General features: G+C 41.9%; 1 protein-coding gene across 1 annotated transcript; it reads left to right on the top strand.

The window, feature by feature from the left end:
* Positions 1-883: 883 nt before the first annotated feature.
* On the top strand, positions 884-16,166 carry SGPP1 (sphingosine-1-phosphate phosphatase 1). The gene is made up of 3 exons (XM_009953750.2): positions 884-1,501; positions 13,298-13,387; positions 15,615-16,166. The coding sequence occupies exons 1-3, from the start codon at positions 884-886 to the stop codon at positions 16,164-16,166; spliced, it is 1,260 nt and encodes a 419-aa protein (XP_009952052.2).
* The last annotated feature ends 545 nt before the right edge of the window (positions 16,167-16,711 follow it).

Raw genomic sequence — 16,711 nt, 5'->3', positions numbered from 1 at the left:
GACCGCTGGGGCTACGACCACTCACAGTCTCTGCTTTCCTTCTCATGTTTACACCACCAGAATTAGGCTCCTGGGGTCGATCCGGGCAGCGGGCAGAGGAGGAGGCAGAGGAGGGCAGGGGCAGCCGGGCGCAGGCCTCGGGGGTGCTGCCGGTGGCTGAGGCGACGGCGGGAGCAGCTCGCCCTAAGTCAGAATAAGGGTAACGAGCTGGCCGGGGGCCGGTCGTGCCGATGACCGGGCTGCAGCCGGCGACAAGGAACCGAGGCGCCCGCGATGCCCCCGAGGAGCCCAAGGGCCGCCGTGTCCCCTCACCCGCCGCCCGCCTCCGCACCTCCCGCTCGAGGCCGAGGCACGCCGCCCGCTGCCTCGCGCCATGCCAAGCCCCGATTTGGTTCCCCTGCCAGCGGGGGCGGGATCGGGAGACAGCCGCGACCAATCCGCGCTGTGGTGAGGTTTCCCGAGGGGGTCCCCCGCCCGTAAGAGCGGAGGTTGCGCGCAGGCGCGGCAGGGGTGGTGACGGCAGTGGCGGACGCGCGCGCGTGAGAGGGAGGGAGGGAGAGAGAGCGGGTGCGGGTGCGGGTGCGGGGGCCGGAGCCGGAGCGGCGCGGGGAGCGCAGCCCAGCCCAGCCCAGCCGAGGGGAGGGCGGCGGCGGCGACGGCTGCCCGGGCCGGGGGCAGCCGCGCGGTGTCCGTCGCTCCGCGACGCCTCGCCCTCCAGCGGGTTTCCCCTCCGGGAGCCGTTCCCCTTCCCAAGGCACGCACGGGAGCCCCCGTCCCTTTCGCCGCTCCTCAAGCGAAGCCCCCTCGGCTCCTCGCCCGCCGGCCCGGGGAGCCCCTCGCCGCCCTCATCCCGCCCCTACGCGGGCGGCCTCGGTCACCCGCCATGGCGCTCTGCCGGCGCCTAGCCCGGCTGGCCGCTCGCTTGCAGGACCCGCGGAAAGTGGCCGCCTTCCAGCGGCTCTGCGGGGTGGAGGGGCCTTCGGGCTGGGCCGACGCGGAGCAGCGACCCGGAGGCCGGGGAGCGGTGGTTAACGGCGACCCCCCGGGCGCGGAGCGGGCGGGAGGGCAAGGGCACCCCGCCGGGAACGGGACCGTGCCCGGCGGGGCGGGCCTCCCGCAGCGGTGGAAGAGGAGGCCGCGCCGCAACTCCCTCACGGAGGAGGACGGCAGCCAGGAGTTCTCCACCCGCAGCCGCTTCCTCTACTATCTCTTCAGCCTGGGCACGGAGCTGGGCAACGAGCTCTTCTACATCCTTTTCTTCCCCTTCTGCATCTGGAACTTGGACGCCTGGCTGGGGCGGAGGCTTATCATCATCTGGGTGTGGGTGATGTACCTGGGGCAGTGCACCAAGGATGTCATCCGCTGGCCGCGGCCTGCCTCCCCCCCCGTGGTGAAGCTGGAAGTCTTCTACAACTCGGAGTACAGCATGCCCTCCACCCACGCCATGTCGGGCACCGCCATCCCCCTGGCGCTCCTGCTGCTCAGCTACGGCCGCTGGCAGGTAACGCTCATCTTGTCCTTCTCGGTGTGTTTTCCAGCCCCGAGGTGTAAGGCTGTGACAGACTTGGATTTCTTTTGGGAGGGGAGATGTGTGAGTTTGCGAAAAGTGTGAAATTCGTGCCTCCACTCCCTCACCACTTTTATTTTTTTAGTTTTTTTTGTATGGTACAAGGGAGTGCTCAGATAACAAGAACTGTTCGAACTGCCTTCGGAACGGAAGTTCTGCTGACTTTGTGAATGGTTAGCTCAGTATGCATTAAAAGTCTGCATTTTAACAATCTGCATTTTGTTCTTGTGAGGTTTTGTTTTTTTTCCCCCAGCCTGTTTCTTGTAGGCTGAGTGCTTTGCACAAACTTTGGGTAGGCATCTGATATTTTTACAGGCATTTGGTTTTACCAACTGAGAATCCGGTGGAGAGCCAGGAACTAAAGGGCTTTTTGCTGATGCTTCTTTGCTTTGAGTCAGTCTGTAGCTTTAGCCTTTTCTTTAACACCGTCTTGTAGTTTCGTTACCCATAAACTGGAAATTATTATTTCTGTTTTGAGTACATGTACTTCAGATGGTTTTACAACTATTAATGTGCTAATAACTAGCAGGAACTGATAATCTCTGATCTTTTCAGCACCTTTATTCAGCGAAATCTTAATATCTGCCAATTGCACTTTGTTGATAGATAAAATAACACCATTGGTCATCTGGTTTACACAGACTGTGGTTTGCATGTGCACAGTGCTTGCTGTTAGCTGTATGGGTGACAATAAGAACGCCGAAGAAAGCACAACGTGCATTCAGCTCTCTAAATCACTGCGCCAATTCCACTAGTAAATAAGGGAGAAGGCTTTCCCAGACAACAAATATTCAGCGTAGGGTTTTGAGGGCTCTGTGTGTTATGTTTTAAGAAGTTATGCAATAAGGCTACTCTTAAGTTGTTAATGTTTACAAATTGTTATTATAATACCTGTGTGTTTTAAGTCAGATGCGTGTTATCTTGGTAGAGACAAGTCTCTTTTTAAGCTTTATGCGGGGGCTGAACTCTTACCAGTTACTGCTAACAATCACTGGTTGTGTGCTGTCGCAGCGTGACACTTTGTGACCCTGTCTCAGCATGTAGAATGGGTGCCTGAAAGGAAAGAGGTACTTGAGGGTTAGAGGTTGTGTTTGGCCTCTCTTTAACCAAAGTTAAAAGTTAATGTATCTGCTTCTGCCAGGTGATACAGTGTGCCCAAAAGAAGGCTGTGGGGGACTCGTATTCTTTGCTAGGACAGTGTGAAGTATCACTCTGCTAGAGTTGTGCAGGCATCAGATCTTGCCATGGTCTGTGGGTGTTTGAAAGAAATATTTGGAGTTCTGTCAGTGAGATGCTTAATCTTAAAGGTTTGGGGTTTCCTAAGTGACTGACTAAAATCTGAGTACTCGATTATTACCTGTTAGATGTGTAGAGCTCACTTCAGTTGGAAGAATGATCTGGATTTCTATTTCTTTGCATGTGGAAACCTCATTTAGTGGCGTCTGTCAATTAGCTTTGCACAGACTGATGTCATGTGTACAAAGGAGAACCCAGCTTGATTGCTTTTATAGAACCAACAAGCTGACAATGGGTGAAATGGTATTTTTGCCAGTGAACCAAGTTCGATCTTCGATTTGCCAACCCTGTGACTGCAGTCTGAAATACTGTGCTAATTGTCTAAACATACTTATAATGAATGCATATTAAGAAATCATAAACATTCATCCTTGTTATTAATCACTTAGAACCGTGCTTAAGAAATGAGGAAGCAGTGTTTGAGTCTTAATTCCTTTTTCCTATGAAAGGGTGTGAATAACAGACCTCTCTGAAACCAACTTCTACCATTTCAGAATGTTAATTTAAAAAAAGAATAGCCCTTCTGATTTTCAAATGATTTCTAAATATAAATCAAAAGTTAACCTGTAGCATGTTGGTTATCTTTCGATTCACCTCTAAAGAGTTAAGCTTTCACCTATTGCTTCTGCTGTTCTCCATATTTCCCTTGTGTTGAAAGGGAGTAGGATCTATATGACAATTTTTGTCATGCTTTTCTGGAACAGGTGAGATTAAAACAGACTGACCTCAGAACTTCTTGGAAAGCTGTTAATGATAAAGGAGCTTGTAATAACTCTGATTTTTATTAAAGTATATGTATTTATCAGTAGATACAGATGGTTACATTTTTACTTGTTGGCAAAGGTTGGGGTAGAATTTTTCCATATTTTTAGTATCAGCAAGCTTTACAGAAACCCTGACCGTGATAAGTCCACATCTTAGGACTATTCACAAAAATCATAGTGGAGTAAGGCTTGAGTGTGAATTTAAGCAGATACAGCTATAACTCTCTGCAGGGACTTTTATTCTGAATACAGGTAACTTTAATTGAGTGTCAGTTTGAAGTTTACATTAAACCAAAAGAAAGCTGCTCTTGCTCTAAAGGAGGTTAGTCCAGTGAGAAGGGAATCACTTTCCTGTATAGCTTATTTGGAGTTTGCTTTCATTGGGCTATGACTTCCTAGTATTGTGTAATAGTTGTTTTCTGTCAAACAAAGACAATCTGTGAGTCTTTTCCTTGAACAACACAGAGAACAGCAAATCTCTTATTTTCTAGGTATGGCACAAATTGTCCATTTAAAAATAAAACTTTTTTTATTCCAGTAGGTTTGCTTTTAACCTGTTGAATTAAGTTTGTGCTTTCCTAGTTTTCAGTGTGTATCAATAATCCTATTACAGTTATTTTCCTTTTATGTAGTATTCAAAAGGGTATTTGACTATACACAGTGAAAGAATAATAATTGGTTATAAATTCAGTTGTTTCAGTAAAATATTTTCAGAGGTGATGTATTTTAGAGATAGTTGTAGCAAACTTTCACAATCAGACTTTGGACACAGGGAATATTCAATGCAACCAACTTTGACAGAAACAAATTATATGTTAAGGTAACTTTCATAATAGCTAACTGTTCTATCTGTTGTGGAACATAACTTTCCAATTTCTCCTTGTATTACGAGAGCTTGCCTGAAACTTTCAATTCCACTTGCATAATCTATGTGTATGTATTTAGTGAATATTGTTAAATCTCAGCAGGGAAAACTACTTGTTTCAAAGACACTTCAGTAGCCTTGAAATACACAGCTCATGCCAAAGATTCATGAGAATTTAGGACTGTTGTAGATGTTATTTTTCTTTCTGTCTTTGAAGCTCTGATACCCTGAAAGAGGAGGAAAAACCCTTAAAAGACAGTGAGATTATAGATCTTAATGTGATGTAGGAAAAAGTATACCTTTATCACATTGGGGAAAACCTGCTTTCTTTGAAATATTGACAGTTTGAGCCAGGCTGGCTTATATTGTGTCCTGAATGGGGAGGAAGAGATAGTGTGAACTGCTAATGATGTACGAAATCTCCAAAAGCCTAAGGCCAAGACTATAAGAAAAAGCCATCTTTATATTTTTTAGTTACTCTGAACTGCTGATTTCAACTAGCTATCAACTCGTATTTATTAGAAATGATCCTTCAGTTAGGATGATACCTGAATGTGTCATAACCCTGCTGTTTTATTCTGAGGATGGGGAAAAAAAAAAATCAATTGAGGAGACAGAAAATACTCTTCTCCCAGAGTTCCTCCAGAATGCAGCCTAGCTCCAGCAGTAGCTCTCTGGATTAGGAAGTGATGGGTTCACACGCCTTCCTGAGCTCTGCATTAATGAGCTGAGTCAGAAACTGCTGACTCTCACTTAGGCCGTTGAACGAACTTTAAGTTGATACTCAGCAGGACCCCGGAGCCTCGATTGGTGAGTAGCTGGCCTCTCTAACTATATTAACCAGTGTTGTTGGAATGGGCTTATATTCTGAAGCAGTTTAGAACACTAAATATGACAGAACTGTCCTCCCTGTGTACTTGTCTGCCGCTGTTTTATATGCAAATTCCATTGGCTGTGACTCTCTACCCCACCGATGATAATGGGGACCTTAGCATGCACTACTGCTAAACCCGAAGTAAGAGTGCATCTGTTCTGAATGGTGTCTTTGACACACCTAAAAGTAGTTTCAGTTTTTGTTTAGTGCTCTGCTGACTCTCTGTAGTACCAGTTGTGTAAGAATGCCGTGTGGTACTGTGCCAAACACCCTTTCCTTCCAGTAGTCTTTGATCCGCACCATTACTTTTATCAACCGAAGCTGATGAATCTAATCAAATGAGGTGGGTTTGACAGGATCTGTATTGGGATTTCAGAGAGATCTGCACTGCTCTGATTCTGACTGACCACTACTAAATACTACCTCCAGAATTTCCGCCTGCTCTTTCATTTCAAAAGGCTGACTTTTCTCGGATCCCGCTGGGAATGGGGAATAACTGATTGTCAGGGTTGGATGAACAGTCCAGGCATGACACTGCTATAGTAAGAATTTTACAGAAAGTAGGCAAATCCTAGTTTTGTCTGTCGTTGTTGAAAGGCTTGCGTTACCAGTAAGACTGATGTAATGATAACACTGGAAGCTACACATAGGAAGCAATATCTTGTATATAAAGTCTGTGTGTAAGAGCAAGTACAGACTCCTTTCAGAAAGAGGCGCCTCATCTCTCAGGGGAGCCCAAATGGATTTTGACTGAAAGACTAAAATTTTATGAAGAAACTTAGGCAAAGAGATGTGTGCTTGTCTAATTCGTTTCCTTAAATGTGTTTCTTAAAATAAACACTCAAACAAAAACTCTTCTGACGCAAGAAGCATAGCTGAAGGGGTGATCTGAACACCCAGAATCGCCCACACAGTGAAGAGCTCTTGAGAAAGAGATGAGAATTCGGAGGGTCAGCACTGGCCTTGTCTTGTGTGCTTGAGTTGTAAGGTCACCTTTGGTGGGCCAGATGCCTGTAGTTTATTTGTAAAGGAAGCTGGAAAAAGTTGTGTGGCCTGTTTGATTTGGGTGCTCTTAAAAGTTTAAAAAGAGTATAGCCAGTTCTTACTGATCTCATTGGGGAATCTCCGCCAGGGGTACGCAGCAGCCCGTCCTATTGAACTGTGTTGATTGGCATGAAATATAATTTTTGGTTTTGCATGAACAAATCTTTAATTAATGTAAAGAATCTGGGGGGAAATGTGTAAAAACAAATGTTGTAAGGATAGATGCGGAGTTTTTGATGAAGAAAGGATGCAAAGGAAATACTTCTCAAGCGTTTTTTTCTTAGTGGATTGTACACATGTAAAACACTCCTCGTACTTTCAAATGGGGTGTGTTGATTAAACCTGAGAACTCCAGTTTGCCGAAGAACTAATTTTTAGGTGTTGGGGGCATAAACAGAACAAGGTGTAGGTGATTCTTGCTGGGAGTGTTCAGGGAGGGTTTTTTTTTGTAACGACTGCAAGGAGAATTAGGATCAGGCTCTAATTCCTATTGTAACTCCTTCATTTCTTTTCAGGTGATGTGCAGCAGAATATTAAACCTTTTAACTCTCTGCAGGGCTGGCATTGAAAGCTTTATCATGGAATTTAAAGAGGAGGTTTTTGTAGCACTCAAATTTTTATGGTTTTTGATGTTAAGATTGGTCAGTGGAAGAAAGGAGGAAATAATTGATAAATGTAGCTTAACCAGTGTTATTTACCACTGTGCCTCTTCTGAAAAGACAGGGTTTTGCTTGTTTATTTTTCTTAAAATGATGGATAAGTAGTCTTTCCTTTTTAACCATCCTCTTCTCCTTTTTCTTCTGCTCCCTCCAGAAATCATTTATATGCTGTGCTTTTTGTACTCATCCGGCCAATTAAGGTCTCAGAGTCGTTCTTGAAAACATCAATGATAGCTTTTCATATGACTCTTGCCAATACATAACCCAAATGTCTTATCAAAAGCGTGATGCTCCAAGTGCTGCTTGGATTCTTTCAGTGAACTCTGGCCCAAAATAATTGTCTCAAACTCAAGCTGAACTTCTGAGCTCTATGATTAAAAAAGAGCATTGAGTAGTACTGTAGAATGCTGAAAATATTAGAAAATTAATTTGTAACCCTTGGTGGATGCTGGAAACTTCTCCAGTGTAGAATGTGCTTTTAAAAAGTAAAGAAATCAGCATCTAGAGTGTGTTTTTTAAAAATGTTCTATTCTAAAAGAAGAAATTTTCTGACCTAGGTCAAAGCTTTTAGGACAGATTGTTTCCTTATGAGCATTTTTAAACAATGGTTATGTTATTAAGACTCTTGGCAAAATGTCAGATTAAGGGGAGGGAGGAGGATAGGCACTTTAGGGAAACGTTTTCTGTGTGATCCAGTCAGAGGGTTGCAAGCCCGTTTTGGAGGATGTAATCGAGTAAAATGGGAATTCGCATTAAAAACATAGGACATAAAATTCTCAGACTTACTGGAGTAGTTTCACTGCTGTTTTCCAAATATGACTAATTTAATTCATTTTTTTTGTTTAAAACAAGGTTCTGGAAATGGGAACAAAATTGAGGTGTGAGAAAAAAGTAATCTACTCGATCAGTTTTATTCCTAGCTTTTTCCTTTAACTTAAATGAATTTAAGAAATCAATTGACTTTTTTATATCCTTTTTTAATAACATGCTTGGTGATCTGTCCCTTAGTCATATACATCAAGACTGGGACACTTCTCTTAATGGGTATTATGCCTTCCAAGAAACATATCCATTTGACCATTTAAAAGCCAAAATGTCTACAAAGGTATCTTTTTTTAAACTATATGTTACTCTTGCCTCTATTTCCAGTCCCTGCCTTGCTGTCAATTCCATTTGCCTCCACTTCATCTTCTGATACTGTATTTATGCTACATGCTTATGCATATTATCAAAGTTTTATTCTGGCCTTCAGAAAAATATTTGTGCAAGCTGGATATCAGTGATTTGACCTCATACAGAATGTGGGGTACTTTTCTCAAGGAGAGAAATGCCAGGTTAATGTTGGTTTTGAGTCAACATGTGATTTTGAAGTTCAGATTGAGTACTATGCAAGTGTCTATTTTTGTACAAGGTTAAGATATTCAAATTGTAAGGTTTTTTTTAATTTAGAAAAAAAGCAGTATGCAGTTCAATAAATATTCCCTGTACTTAAAATTGTTGAAGTAGCATGGTAGCTATGGAGGCATAATGATTTTTTGAGGCTATACATAGGATGGCCTTAATTCAGGGCGTGGAGGCAGGGTTTGAGATGTTTGTGTCCAAAATGGGCTGTTCCTGAACATCTGGCTCTAAGTACAGTCAAGAATGAAGATGTGTCAGTTCTGTTACCAGAAAGAACAAGCTGAGAGAGTGAAACCTGTTTGTTATGCCTACTTCTGCCAGCTATGATCTGACAATCTTTCAGACCCTCATCTGAAAGGAAATATGATGTCAGTCTGCCTTCTGATGCCTAAATGAGTAAGAATAACAGTAAAATGGGAAGAGGGTAGAAGTGAACTTGTGATCTTTTGTCATTTGTGCCTCTGTAGGTCTGATTTGGCGTATGAGGAACTATGGGACTAAAATTGCTGGAATTCAGCAGTCTAGCTTTAATATCAGCGTGTCTATATACAACTATCTAGAAAAGGTCTAAAAGCTTATAATTCAAAGGTAATTGACAAATGTTAATTTTCAAATTTGTGAATGCAGTATTTACAAAACAAGAGACCCAAGCAAAAGGCCAAAAAGTGATTATGGCCTTCTTCCATGAACACTCGAGATTAGTTTATGTTAAAGTTTTTACATTATTTTTTCATAAAATGTGCCTATTTTAAGTAGAAAACATAGTAAAAGCTGTTTGGTGGTGGTTTTTCTGTGATGATTCATTTGCAATTGGGAGAGAAGCTTTGTGAAATCCACCGTTTATTGTAAAGCAGGGCTGATTAAAAACTGTTAATAATCTTAAAGACACTATACTCATAGAAGATGTCTTGGTATTTGGGGGATTTTGTATGCCTAGGCAGTAGGAGGTTACGGATACTTGGTTATATATGGTATAACCAATGTATATATGCAAAATACATACAGGCAGTCATTTTCTAGATGAAACAATACTTCCAAAATGCTTGCTATTGCTATTACTACAATAATGCAGTACCTCAGTATTGCATTATTTTCAGACAATAATTCGGAAGTAAATTTATGGCATCAGCTTTTTTACAAGAATCAAGGTGACGTCCCCTGTAGGCGTTATGACTTGGCATGCTGTTGAACAGTCTTCTTGCTGAGCTACAAGGTGTGTGGGAGTGTTAATATTCTCCTTTAGTCACCTTGTACACTTATCCCTACATGTGAGGGCAAAATACATGGTTGCCTTATCACCTCAAGGCAGATTTTAGGCAGGTGGTACCAGTTCAGTATTCTAGGAATGCTTGAACCCAGTGGCTGCCTTTAAAAAATATGAGTGAAAACAGGCCACGAAGGAGGCAGGGTGTTGTGCTTTATTTGTGTTGAAGGGGGTTCTCTGGCTTGATTTTGGCTAGTGTCTACGGAGGTCAGTGAACTATGGAGCCCCAATGGGTACATACAGCTTTATGGTGCTGCACAGGTGGGTACTGGGGGTGTGGGAAGAAAATCAGGTTGGTTATGTGAGCAGTGCAGGGAGGTATGGATGTAACAGACCATAACAGGGCAGATGAAGGTTAAAACCTTCTTTAGGTCAAATTTTATTCCTGTACCTTACACATAAAGATGTCTTTGTTTGAAGTTTCATTATCTGTGAGTGAAATAACGATCGGTTTAGATAAACTGACAGTTGTCTAAGTGTGCTGGTTGCATAAAGGCGGGAGCATAGAGGAGAATGCTTAGTGTGGGGTCTAATCACAAAAACTGACTTAACTGTCATGTTGTGGGATATTATTCGAGAGGACATTAGAATAATTGTTTCAATCTTCTGCTTTTTTTTATAGTGGACTGGGTACAGTATAGCTATGTATACTGCAGTGAATAAGCTCTCTTGGGTGGAAAGAAACTGGGTTTAGGACTTCTGTGATGATTATTACCATGTGCCTAATACTGCAGACACACTTGCAGACAGGTTGTGCTAAAGCTATTTCAGTTTTATTATTCAGTTCGTCTGGGCTTATGTTAAAAATTCTTTGTTACTTAAGAATGTGAGTCGGTTAAACATATCATTGACTTTAAGGACACAGTAGGGAAGTGTTTGAGCTCTTGGATACAGATGCTTTGTTACTGAGAAACTAAGCCAGTGGGTTCGGATGTTTTGATGGGTATCTATTCTCAATACTATTAAAAACAGAAATAGAGTGGGATATGATGGAGCCAAATATTACTTCCAAAATCTTCTTCAAAGTTGGAGTTCGTGACAGTTTTTCTTCCCCAAACACCGCTCCTTTGAGAGTTCCTAGCTAAGAGCAAGCATTTCTCTTTACTTCCAGAATTTATCCTGCTCTCCCTGCTGTTTATAACAACATGCCCAGCACTGTTAAAACAAGACTCCTCACGTATACCTCTTCCTTCACACTCCTCATTCTTAGGGTCTTCTGCTCTAACATCATCTCTGCCAGAATCCCAACGTCTCACCCACAGTATCGTTAGCTGCTATAGCCTGCTGAGCCTAGCACTTCACTGGTCTTCCTGGTGAAGCTTCAGCTGCTGTTTCTGTCAGGTGTTTCAGAAATGCAGGAAAAGTCTGTATTTATTAAAGAAAAGCCTTATCTCTGACTAGAGCCTGAAAGCACAGATGATGTGTGCCAGGAAACAAGAATGGACATACGGTATCAGGTGATGGGCAAAAACGTTTGAAACTTACCATGTGTGTGACCACATGCAAGCTCATTCTACCACCAAGTGATTGTGATGCTATTAAATTTTCTGGTCAAGAGGTTTGCATTGCTCCTGGAGGTAGTAAACCTTCCCTTGCTAGTCTGTGGCAAACAAGAAGACTTGTCTTCCTGAACTTTCATCTTGCGGAGCGTGTGAAAAGATGGTAGAAGCTCTTCCTTGCTTTAGAGGTTATAGGGTATGCCCATCCCTGTACCTACAGCTTTTCTGCTCTGGTAGTCCTCTGGGGGTGAGAGTGGAGCAGGACCGTGCAGGGAGGTTGTGTGTCTTCCTGGCGCAGGCAGCACTACTTCTGCCCTGAGATCAGTGGAAATGATGGTGGAGGCGTAACGGGGATGAGCGGTGGGGCTGCGCTCCCCGCGTGGGCCGGTGGTGCAGCACAGGGCACAAGGGTCACTCCTGTGGCTGCTGCAGCAATGTCAGCATCTGATAACTCTGCAGTCATGTTTTGAGTGCGACCTAGTTACTGGTGTGTTGCCTGTTATCAGCATAATTCTGGAAGGCAGGAAACTGAATTTGTTCATTCATCATTTCAGTTAGAAATGAGTCATTAAGTACACAATTCTGTTTAGGTACAATTTGTAGATGAATGTAGTGGAAACAAAGGCAAATGTTGCTACAAGAATTAGAGTTTAAACTGGATGTAGAGCAACTGTGAGCTGGGCATTTACAATATATTTTAATGTGAAATCTATTTCTTATGTGAAACATAAGCTTCCACATTTTCTGTTACTTTGAGAAATTTTTTTTTAGGTTTGTCGTGCTAACATGGTCTCAGAGCTGAGAATTCAAAGAATGTTGGAATAATGCAGAAGACTGATAGATAATCTCTCAAACCTTTCATTGAAAGACTGATTTAGAAGCTTGTCAATCTGTTAGGTGGCCTTCACAGAGGCCATACGACTTTCTCCAATAGGATTAAAGATACTTTCTCTAATTTGTTGGATATTCTACCCTTCAGGTTACCCATAAAAGGAGCAAGGGAAGGGGCAAGAAAACTGCCTGTAATTCTTAGTTTTAATTCTAAGATTTGAGTACGTCTAGACTTCCTGTTTATATTGAAAATGTTTATCGTTGCTTTCACATAGGAAGGGAAGCAATTTTGGAAACATGCCATTTTGTCTTGTGACTGCTTGTTTTATAGAACTAATAATTATTTTTAATACTGAAAAAAGGAAGCTGGATTCTGTCTTGTACATCATTTTGCAATATAGTAGCAGGGAGAGTATTTCTTAATGTGTTGTAAGATCTGAGTTAGCACACTTATCTAAAACGTAAGGAAGTTAAAATACTAAGTTTCTACACATGCTGGTATGTGCTTATTAAAATAAAGTATTTTGTTTGTTCCTGGTAAACAGTCCTTTTTAGTGGAAAAAAAATCCATTGGAAGATGGAAAAAATTGGAAATAATTATTTGAATTTTTCTGTTTAATAAATATGGATTGTAAGACGAAATTTATAGGTTTGCGGAGAACAAAAAAGATTCTGTCTAGGAGTTTCATACTGATGCTTAGAGATTGAGTTAAAGATTGCAGAAACTCTAAAACAGTGTGTAAGGAATTGACTTTATTTGTAAATTATTGAGTTCTTCCTTTTCAGGAGAAAGGTGAAGCTACTAGATTCTACCTGGACTATTAACACTACTGTATGTAGCTGCTTCACTGAGTGTAAAACTGTTCCACAATTTATAACACAAGGCTTGTCTCTGCCTATGTTGCCAGTTTAGGATATCATAACGTGACAAAGCTGACTGCTACAAAGGTCTGTTAACCTCTTACTGCTTCACCTGAAAAGATATGGCCAATGCCATGAAATTCATGTATCCTGAATGCAAAGGAAGAGGACAAGGAACAAGTTGGAAAAGTGTGACTTAATATTTTGACTTTATGAAAAGTGAACTTAATTGAGGTGGTCTAATAAGCTTTGGTAGGCTAGGGCAAGGAAAAGGGTAAGCATAAGTTGGGATTAATTGTAGAATTCCTATAGAATGTTCTTTTAATTCTTTTTCCAAATTCTAATACAACCTTTCCATTTTTTTCTTAACAGTATCCCCTTATGTTTGGACTCATCCTTGCATTCTGCTGGTGTTCTTTGGTTTGCTGTAGTCGAATTTATATGGGAATGCATTCAATTTTGGTAAGAAAATAATCCTCCTAAACTCTTACTTCAATGTTGTTCTGATTTCATAAACTTCCACCACACTTAAGTTCTTACAGTGCAGTAATTGTATGTAGATTTTTTTCAGAATGTCTTACCATATCACTTCTTCAGCAGAGAAATTGATACAATAGCTGAAAATGGATGTCAAACTTCTGTTAATTTATACTTTTCTTTCATAAGCTCAATCCACAGTTGAAACTTAGCTGATATTTAATAGCAGTGTTAGTGCAGAATTTGATGGCCGCACTGAAGTGTAGACTAAGTCTTCCTCTACAGAGTAGAAATATTTTTGTGGGATGAGCGAATGGGTTCCACATCAGCTACTCAAAGCACGTGCATTTCAGAGTGCCATGCTAAATGCTAGGATTTCACTTACCAAAGTTTCTAAAACCAAATTACAAAGTTGTCATTTTTGAAAAAAAGACTTATTTATTGAAAAGGATTTAAAAAAATCAAAATGAGACACAAATGGATGCAATGTAAAAATGGAGAGGAAAAAAGAATGCTACAAAATGGTGGTCAGAATGGAAACCACTAACAAGGATGGGTAAAGAGATTTTTGGGGATCACTTGCTAGGAGAAAAGTGGGCAGATAGAAGACAGTAAGCCTGGTAGAGAGTAGTAAAGCTGGTAGGTGAACACAGTGTAAAAGGAGCAGGTGAAAATAAGGCGGCTCAGAAAAACTGAATTACATCCTTGATTAGGAGGCTTCCCAAGTCAGAACCACTTGTGTGGAGGATGATGGGATGAATGGTATTTCAGCTGACAGATAATGTCTTAGAATGAAGTCAGGCAACAAATAGTGATGCATCATGTAGACTAGCTTATTCTGCAGTTCCATATGTGAATCCTCTGCAGTGTTTGAGTGAATAGTTAACCATGTGTTGCCTGTAACATAAATCAACCATGATGCTTAAGTTTGGGGTGGGGGTAGGGTGGTAAATATGGCAGAAAGTTGTGGTTGCTTCTGAAATAAGTAAGTCTGACTTCCATCTCAGTCAGTTGTATTAGAGCTTTTATCAAGCATTCAATTAGAAGTGAATAAAAATGATTCACTGAAGTCAGAGCAATACAAATACTGCTGACAGAAGTCCCACCTCCTGGCTCATATGGAAAAGTTGATAAGCGTGTGAATGAAGGTGATCTGTTTTCTAGTGTTTGGATTTCTAAAAAGCTTTCAACAAATTCCTGCTTAGGAACTAAAGGTGATGAAAGTGCAACTGAGTGATTAATCAACAGTAAGAGAAATTTAATGCTAAATTAAAAACTAGAGTAGCCTTTTAATTAAGAAAAGACATTTTTAAAACAATAAAAAAACTGAATCAAGTCTGAAGCCACCTAAGTTTCCTCTTCCTCTCCTTTAACAGATGGAAACAGTTCTCCATTCTTGCAGTATTGTTAATTCTGAAGCTGGAGTGGAAAGTCTGAGATGCTGTAATGCCTGGCTGCAGTGGTCCTCGACTGCCTGATCAGCTGTTGCTGCCAGTGAGCCTGTGTGTTGGCACCCAGGCACTTAGATCCAGTTCCAGCAAACTAAGTTGGCAGAACTTACTTAGCTGGGCTAGCTTTGTGCTGGCTGTCGGTCGGAATGCCCCAGTGCTGGACAAGGACCATTGTAGCCAGCAGACAGAATCATAGAATGAGTTGGGTTGGAGGGGACCATTAAGGGCCATCTAGTCCAGCCCCTCTGCAGTGAGCAGGGACATCTTTAGCTGGATCAGGTTGCTCAGAGCCCTGCCCAGCCTGACTGTGAATGTTTCCGGGCATGGGGCATCTACCACCTCTTCTCGGCAGCCTGTGCCAGTGTTTCATCACCCTCCTTGTAAAAACAGTCTTCCTTGTATCTAGTCTGAATCTACCCTCTTTCAGTTTAAAACCACGACCAGTTGTCCTATCGCTACAGGCCCTACTAAAAAGTCTGTAGATCTACATCTTTGTTTGATCATGGATCATTTGATCATAGCTTTGTTCATGATCTGATCGTGACACAGGTGCCCTGTTTGTAGGTGACCAAATGCAGTTCCTTACCTCATTTTTAACGTAAAAAAGATTTAATCTTGTACAGTAAATGAGAAAAGATGGAAATCCACAAATTGCTTTTAGCAACAGAGCGACTAGGTTTGTCTTCTTGCTAATGTAACTTAAATTATTTCCTGAACTAGTAATTACACTGAAACTGTATCTTTCTCTCTCTCTTCAACAGGATGTTATTGCTGGATTTCTGTATGCTATTCTTATCTTGGTTGTCTTCCATCCAGTTGTGGACCTGATTGATAACTTCAACTTAACCTACAAATATGCACCCTTAATTATCATCAGTCTCCATTTAGCTCTGGGCATCTTTTCTTTTACTCTAGACACCTGGAGCACATCCCGAGGAGACACAGCTCAGATACTGGGCTGCGGTGCTGGAGTGGCCTGTGGCTCTCATGTTAACTACATAGTGGGGCTAAAGCTAGATCCTCCTCCTCATACATTACCTTTGTCTCTTTCCTCTCTCACTGTGACTGTGTTTGGAAAAGCCATATTGCGGTTGTTGATTGGAGTAATAGTTCTGTTGTTGACAAAAGTAGCGATGAAAAAAGCCACTATTCCACTGGCATGTAAAATATTTCGCATACCCCATGATGATGTACGGAAAGCAAGACAACGCATGGAAGTTGAGCTTCCCTATCGGTACATTACGTATGGAACGGTTGGGTTCTCCCTCATGTTTATTGTTCCTTGCCTCTTCCATTTTATTGGTCTTTCTTGATGCAGTTTTATCACTTTAAGTGAGGAGGACAGAGCTAGTTGCTTTTTGAAGAGGTGCCCTAGTTTGCTAAGGGAAGGCCAGTGAGCTTGGCTTTAGCAGGGTCTTCACTTTTAACAGCAACACAGCAGGCCAAGCATTTAAAGACCTTTGCACATCTTTGGGGATGGTATGGGGCCAGAAGTCTAATATCAGTCCATGAGAAGTGCTGAACTCTATAAATGCTATGCCTAGACTTCTTGCTGTAACAAAGTCTGTGTGTGTGTGATGCGATGAATGTATCTGGAATGTCTGTCATACTGTACCTGTGTACACTGACATTTTAACAGGTATGTCTGACAGCTAATCGGAAAGCTCCATTCATGATCTGTTTGCCATTTCATAGTAATTTATTCAAGTGGTTGGACCATAGACTGCTAAATTTGCTTTCCTCTATTCTTTCCTGAAGTCCTGCTTCAAGATGCATTTCTAATGGACCAAACTTGTAATGAGGTTGAATTTTTCTAAAAAGAAAAAAAAACCAAAACCAAACAGAAGCCTCTATCTTC

This window comes from Leptosomus discolor, chromosome 3 (assembly GCF_034619465.1).
Source record: "Leptosomus discolor isolate bLepDis1 chromosome 3, bLepDis1.hap2, whole genome shotgun sequence".
In the NCBI taxonomy this organism is placed as follows: Eukaryota; Metazoa; Chordata; class Aves; order Leptosomiformes; family Leptosomidae; genus Leptosomus; species Leptosomus discolor.
The sequence above is the reverse complement of the archived record's forward strand: the minus strand, read 5'-3'. Positions and strand labels throughout refer to the sequence as shown.

Excerpts from the sequence above, each read along its gene's own strand:
- SGPP1 (XM_009953750.2), top strand. The coding sequence starts at position 884 with ATGGCGCTCTGCCGGCGCCTAGCCCGGCTGGCCGCTCGCTTGCAGGAC. Across the intron at positions 1,502-13,297 it reads TCAGCTACGGCCGCTGGCAG|TATCCCCTTATGTTTGGACT; the intron begins GTAACGCTCATC and ends TTTTCTTAACAG. Across the intron at positions 13,388-15,614 it reads TGGGAATGCATTCAATTTTG|GATGTTATTGCTGGATTTCT; the intron begins GTAAGAAAATAA and ends TCTCTTCAACAG.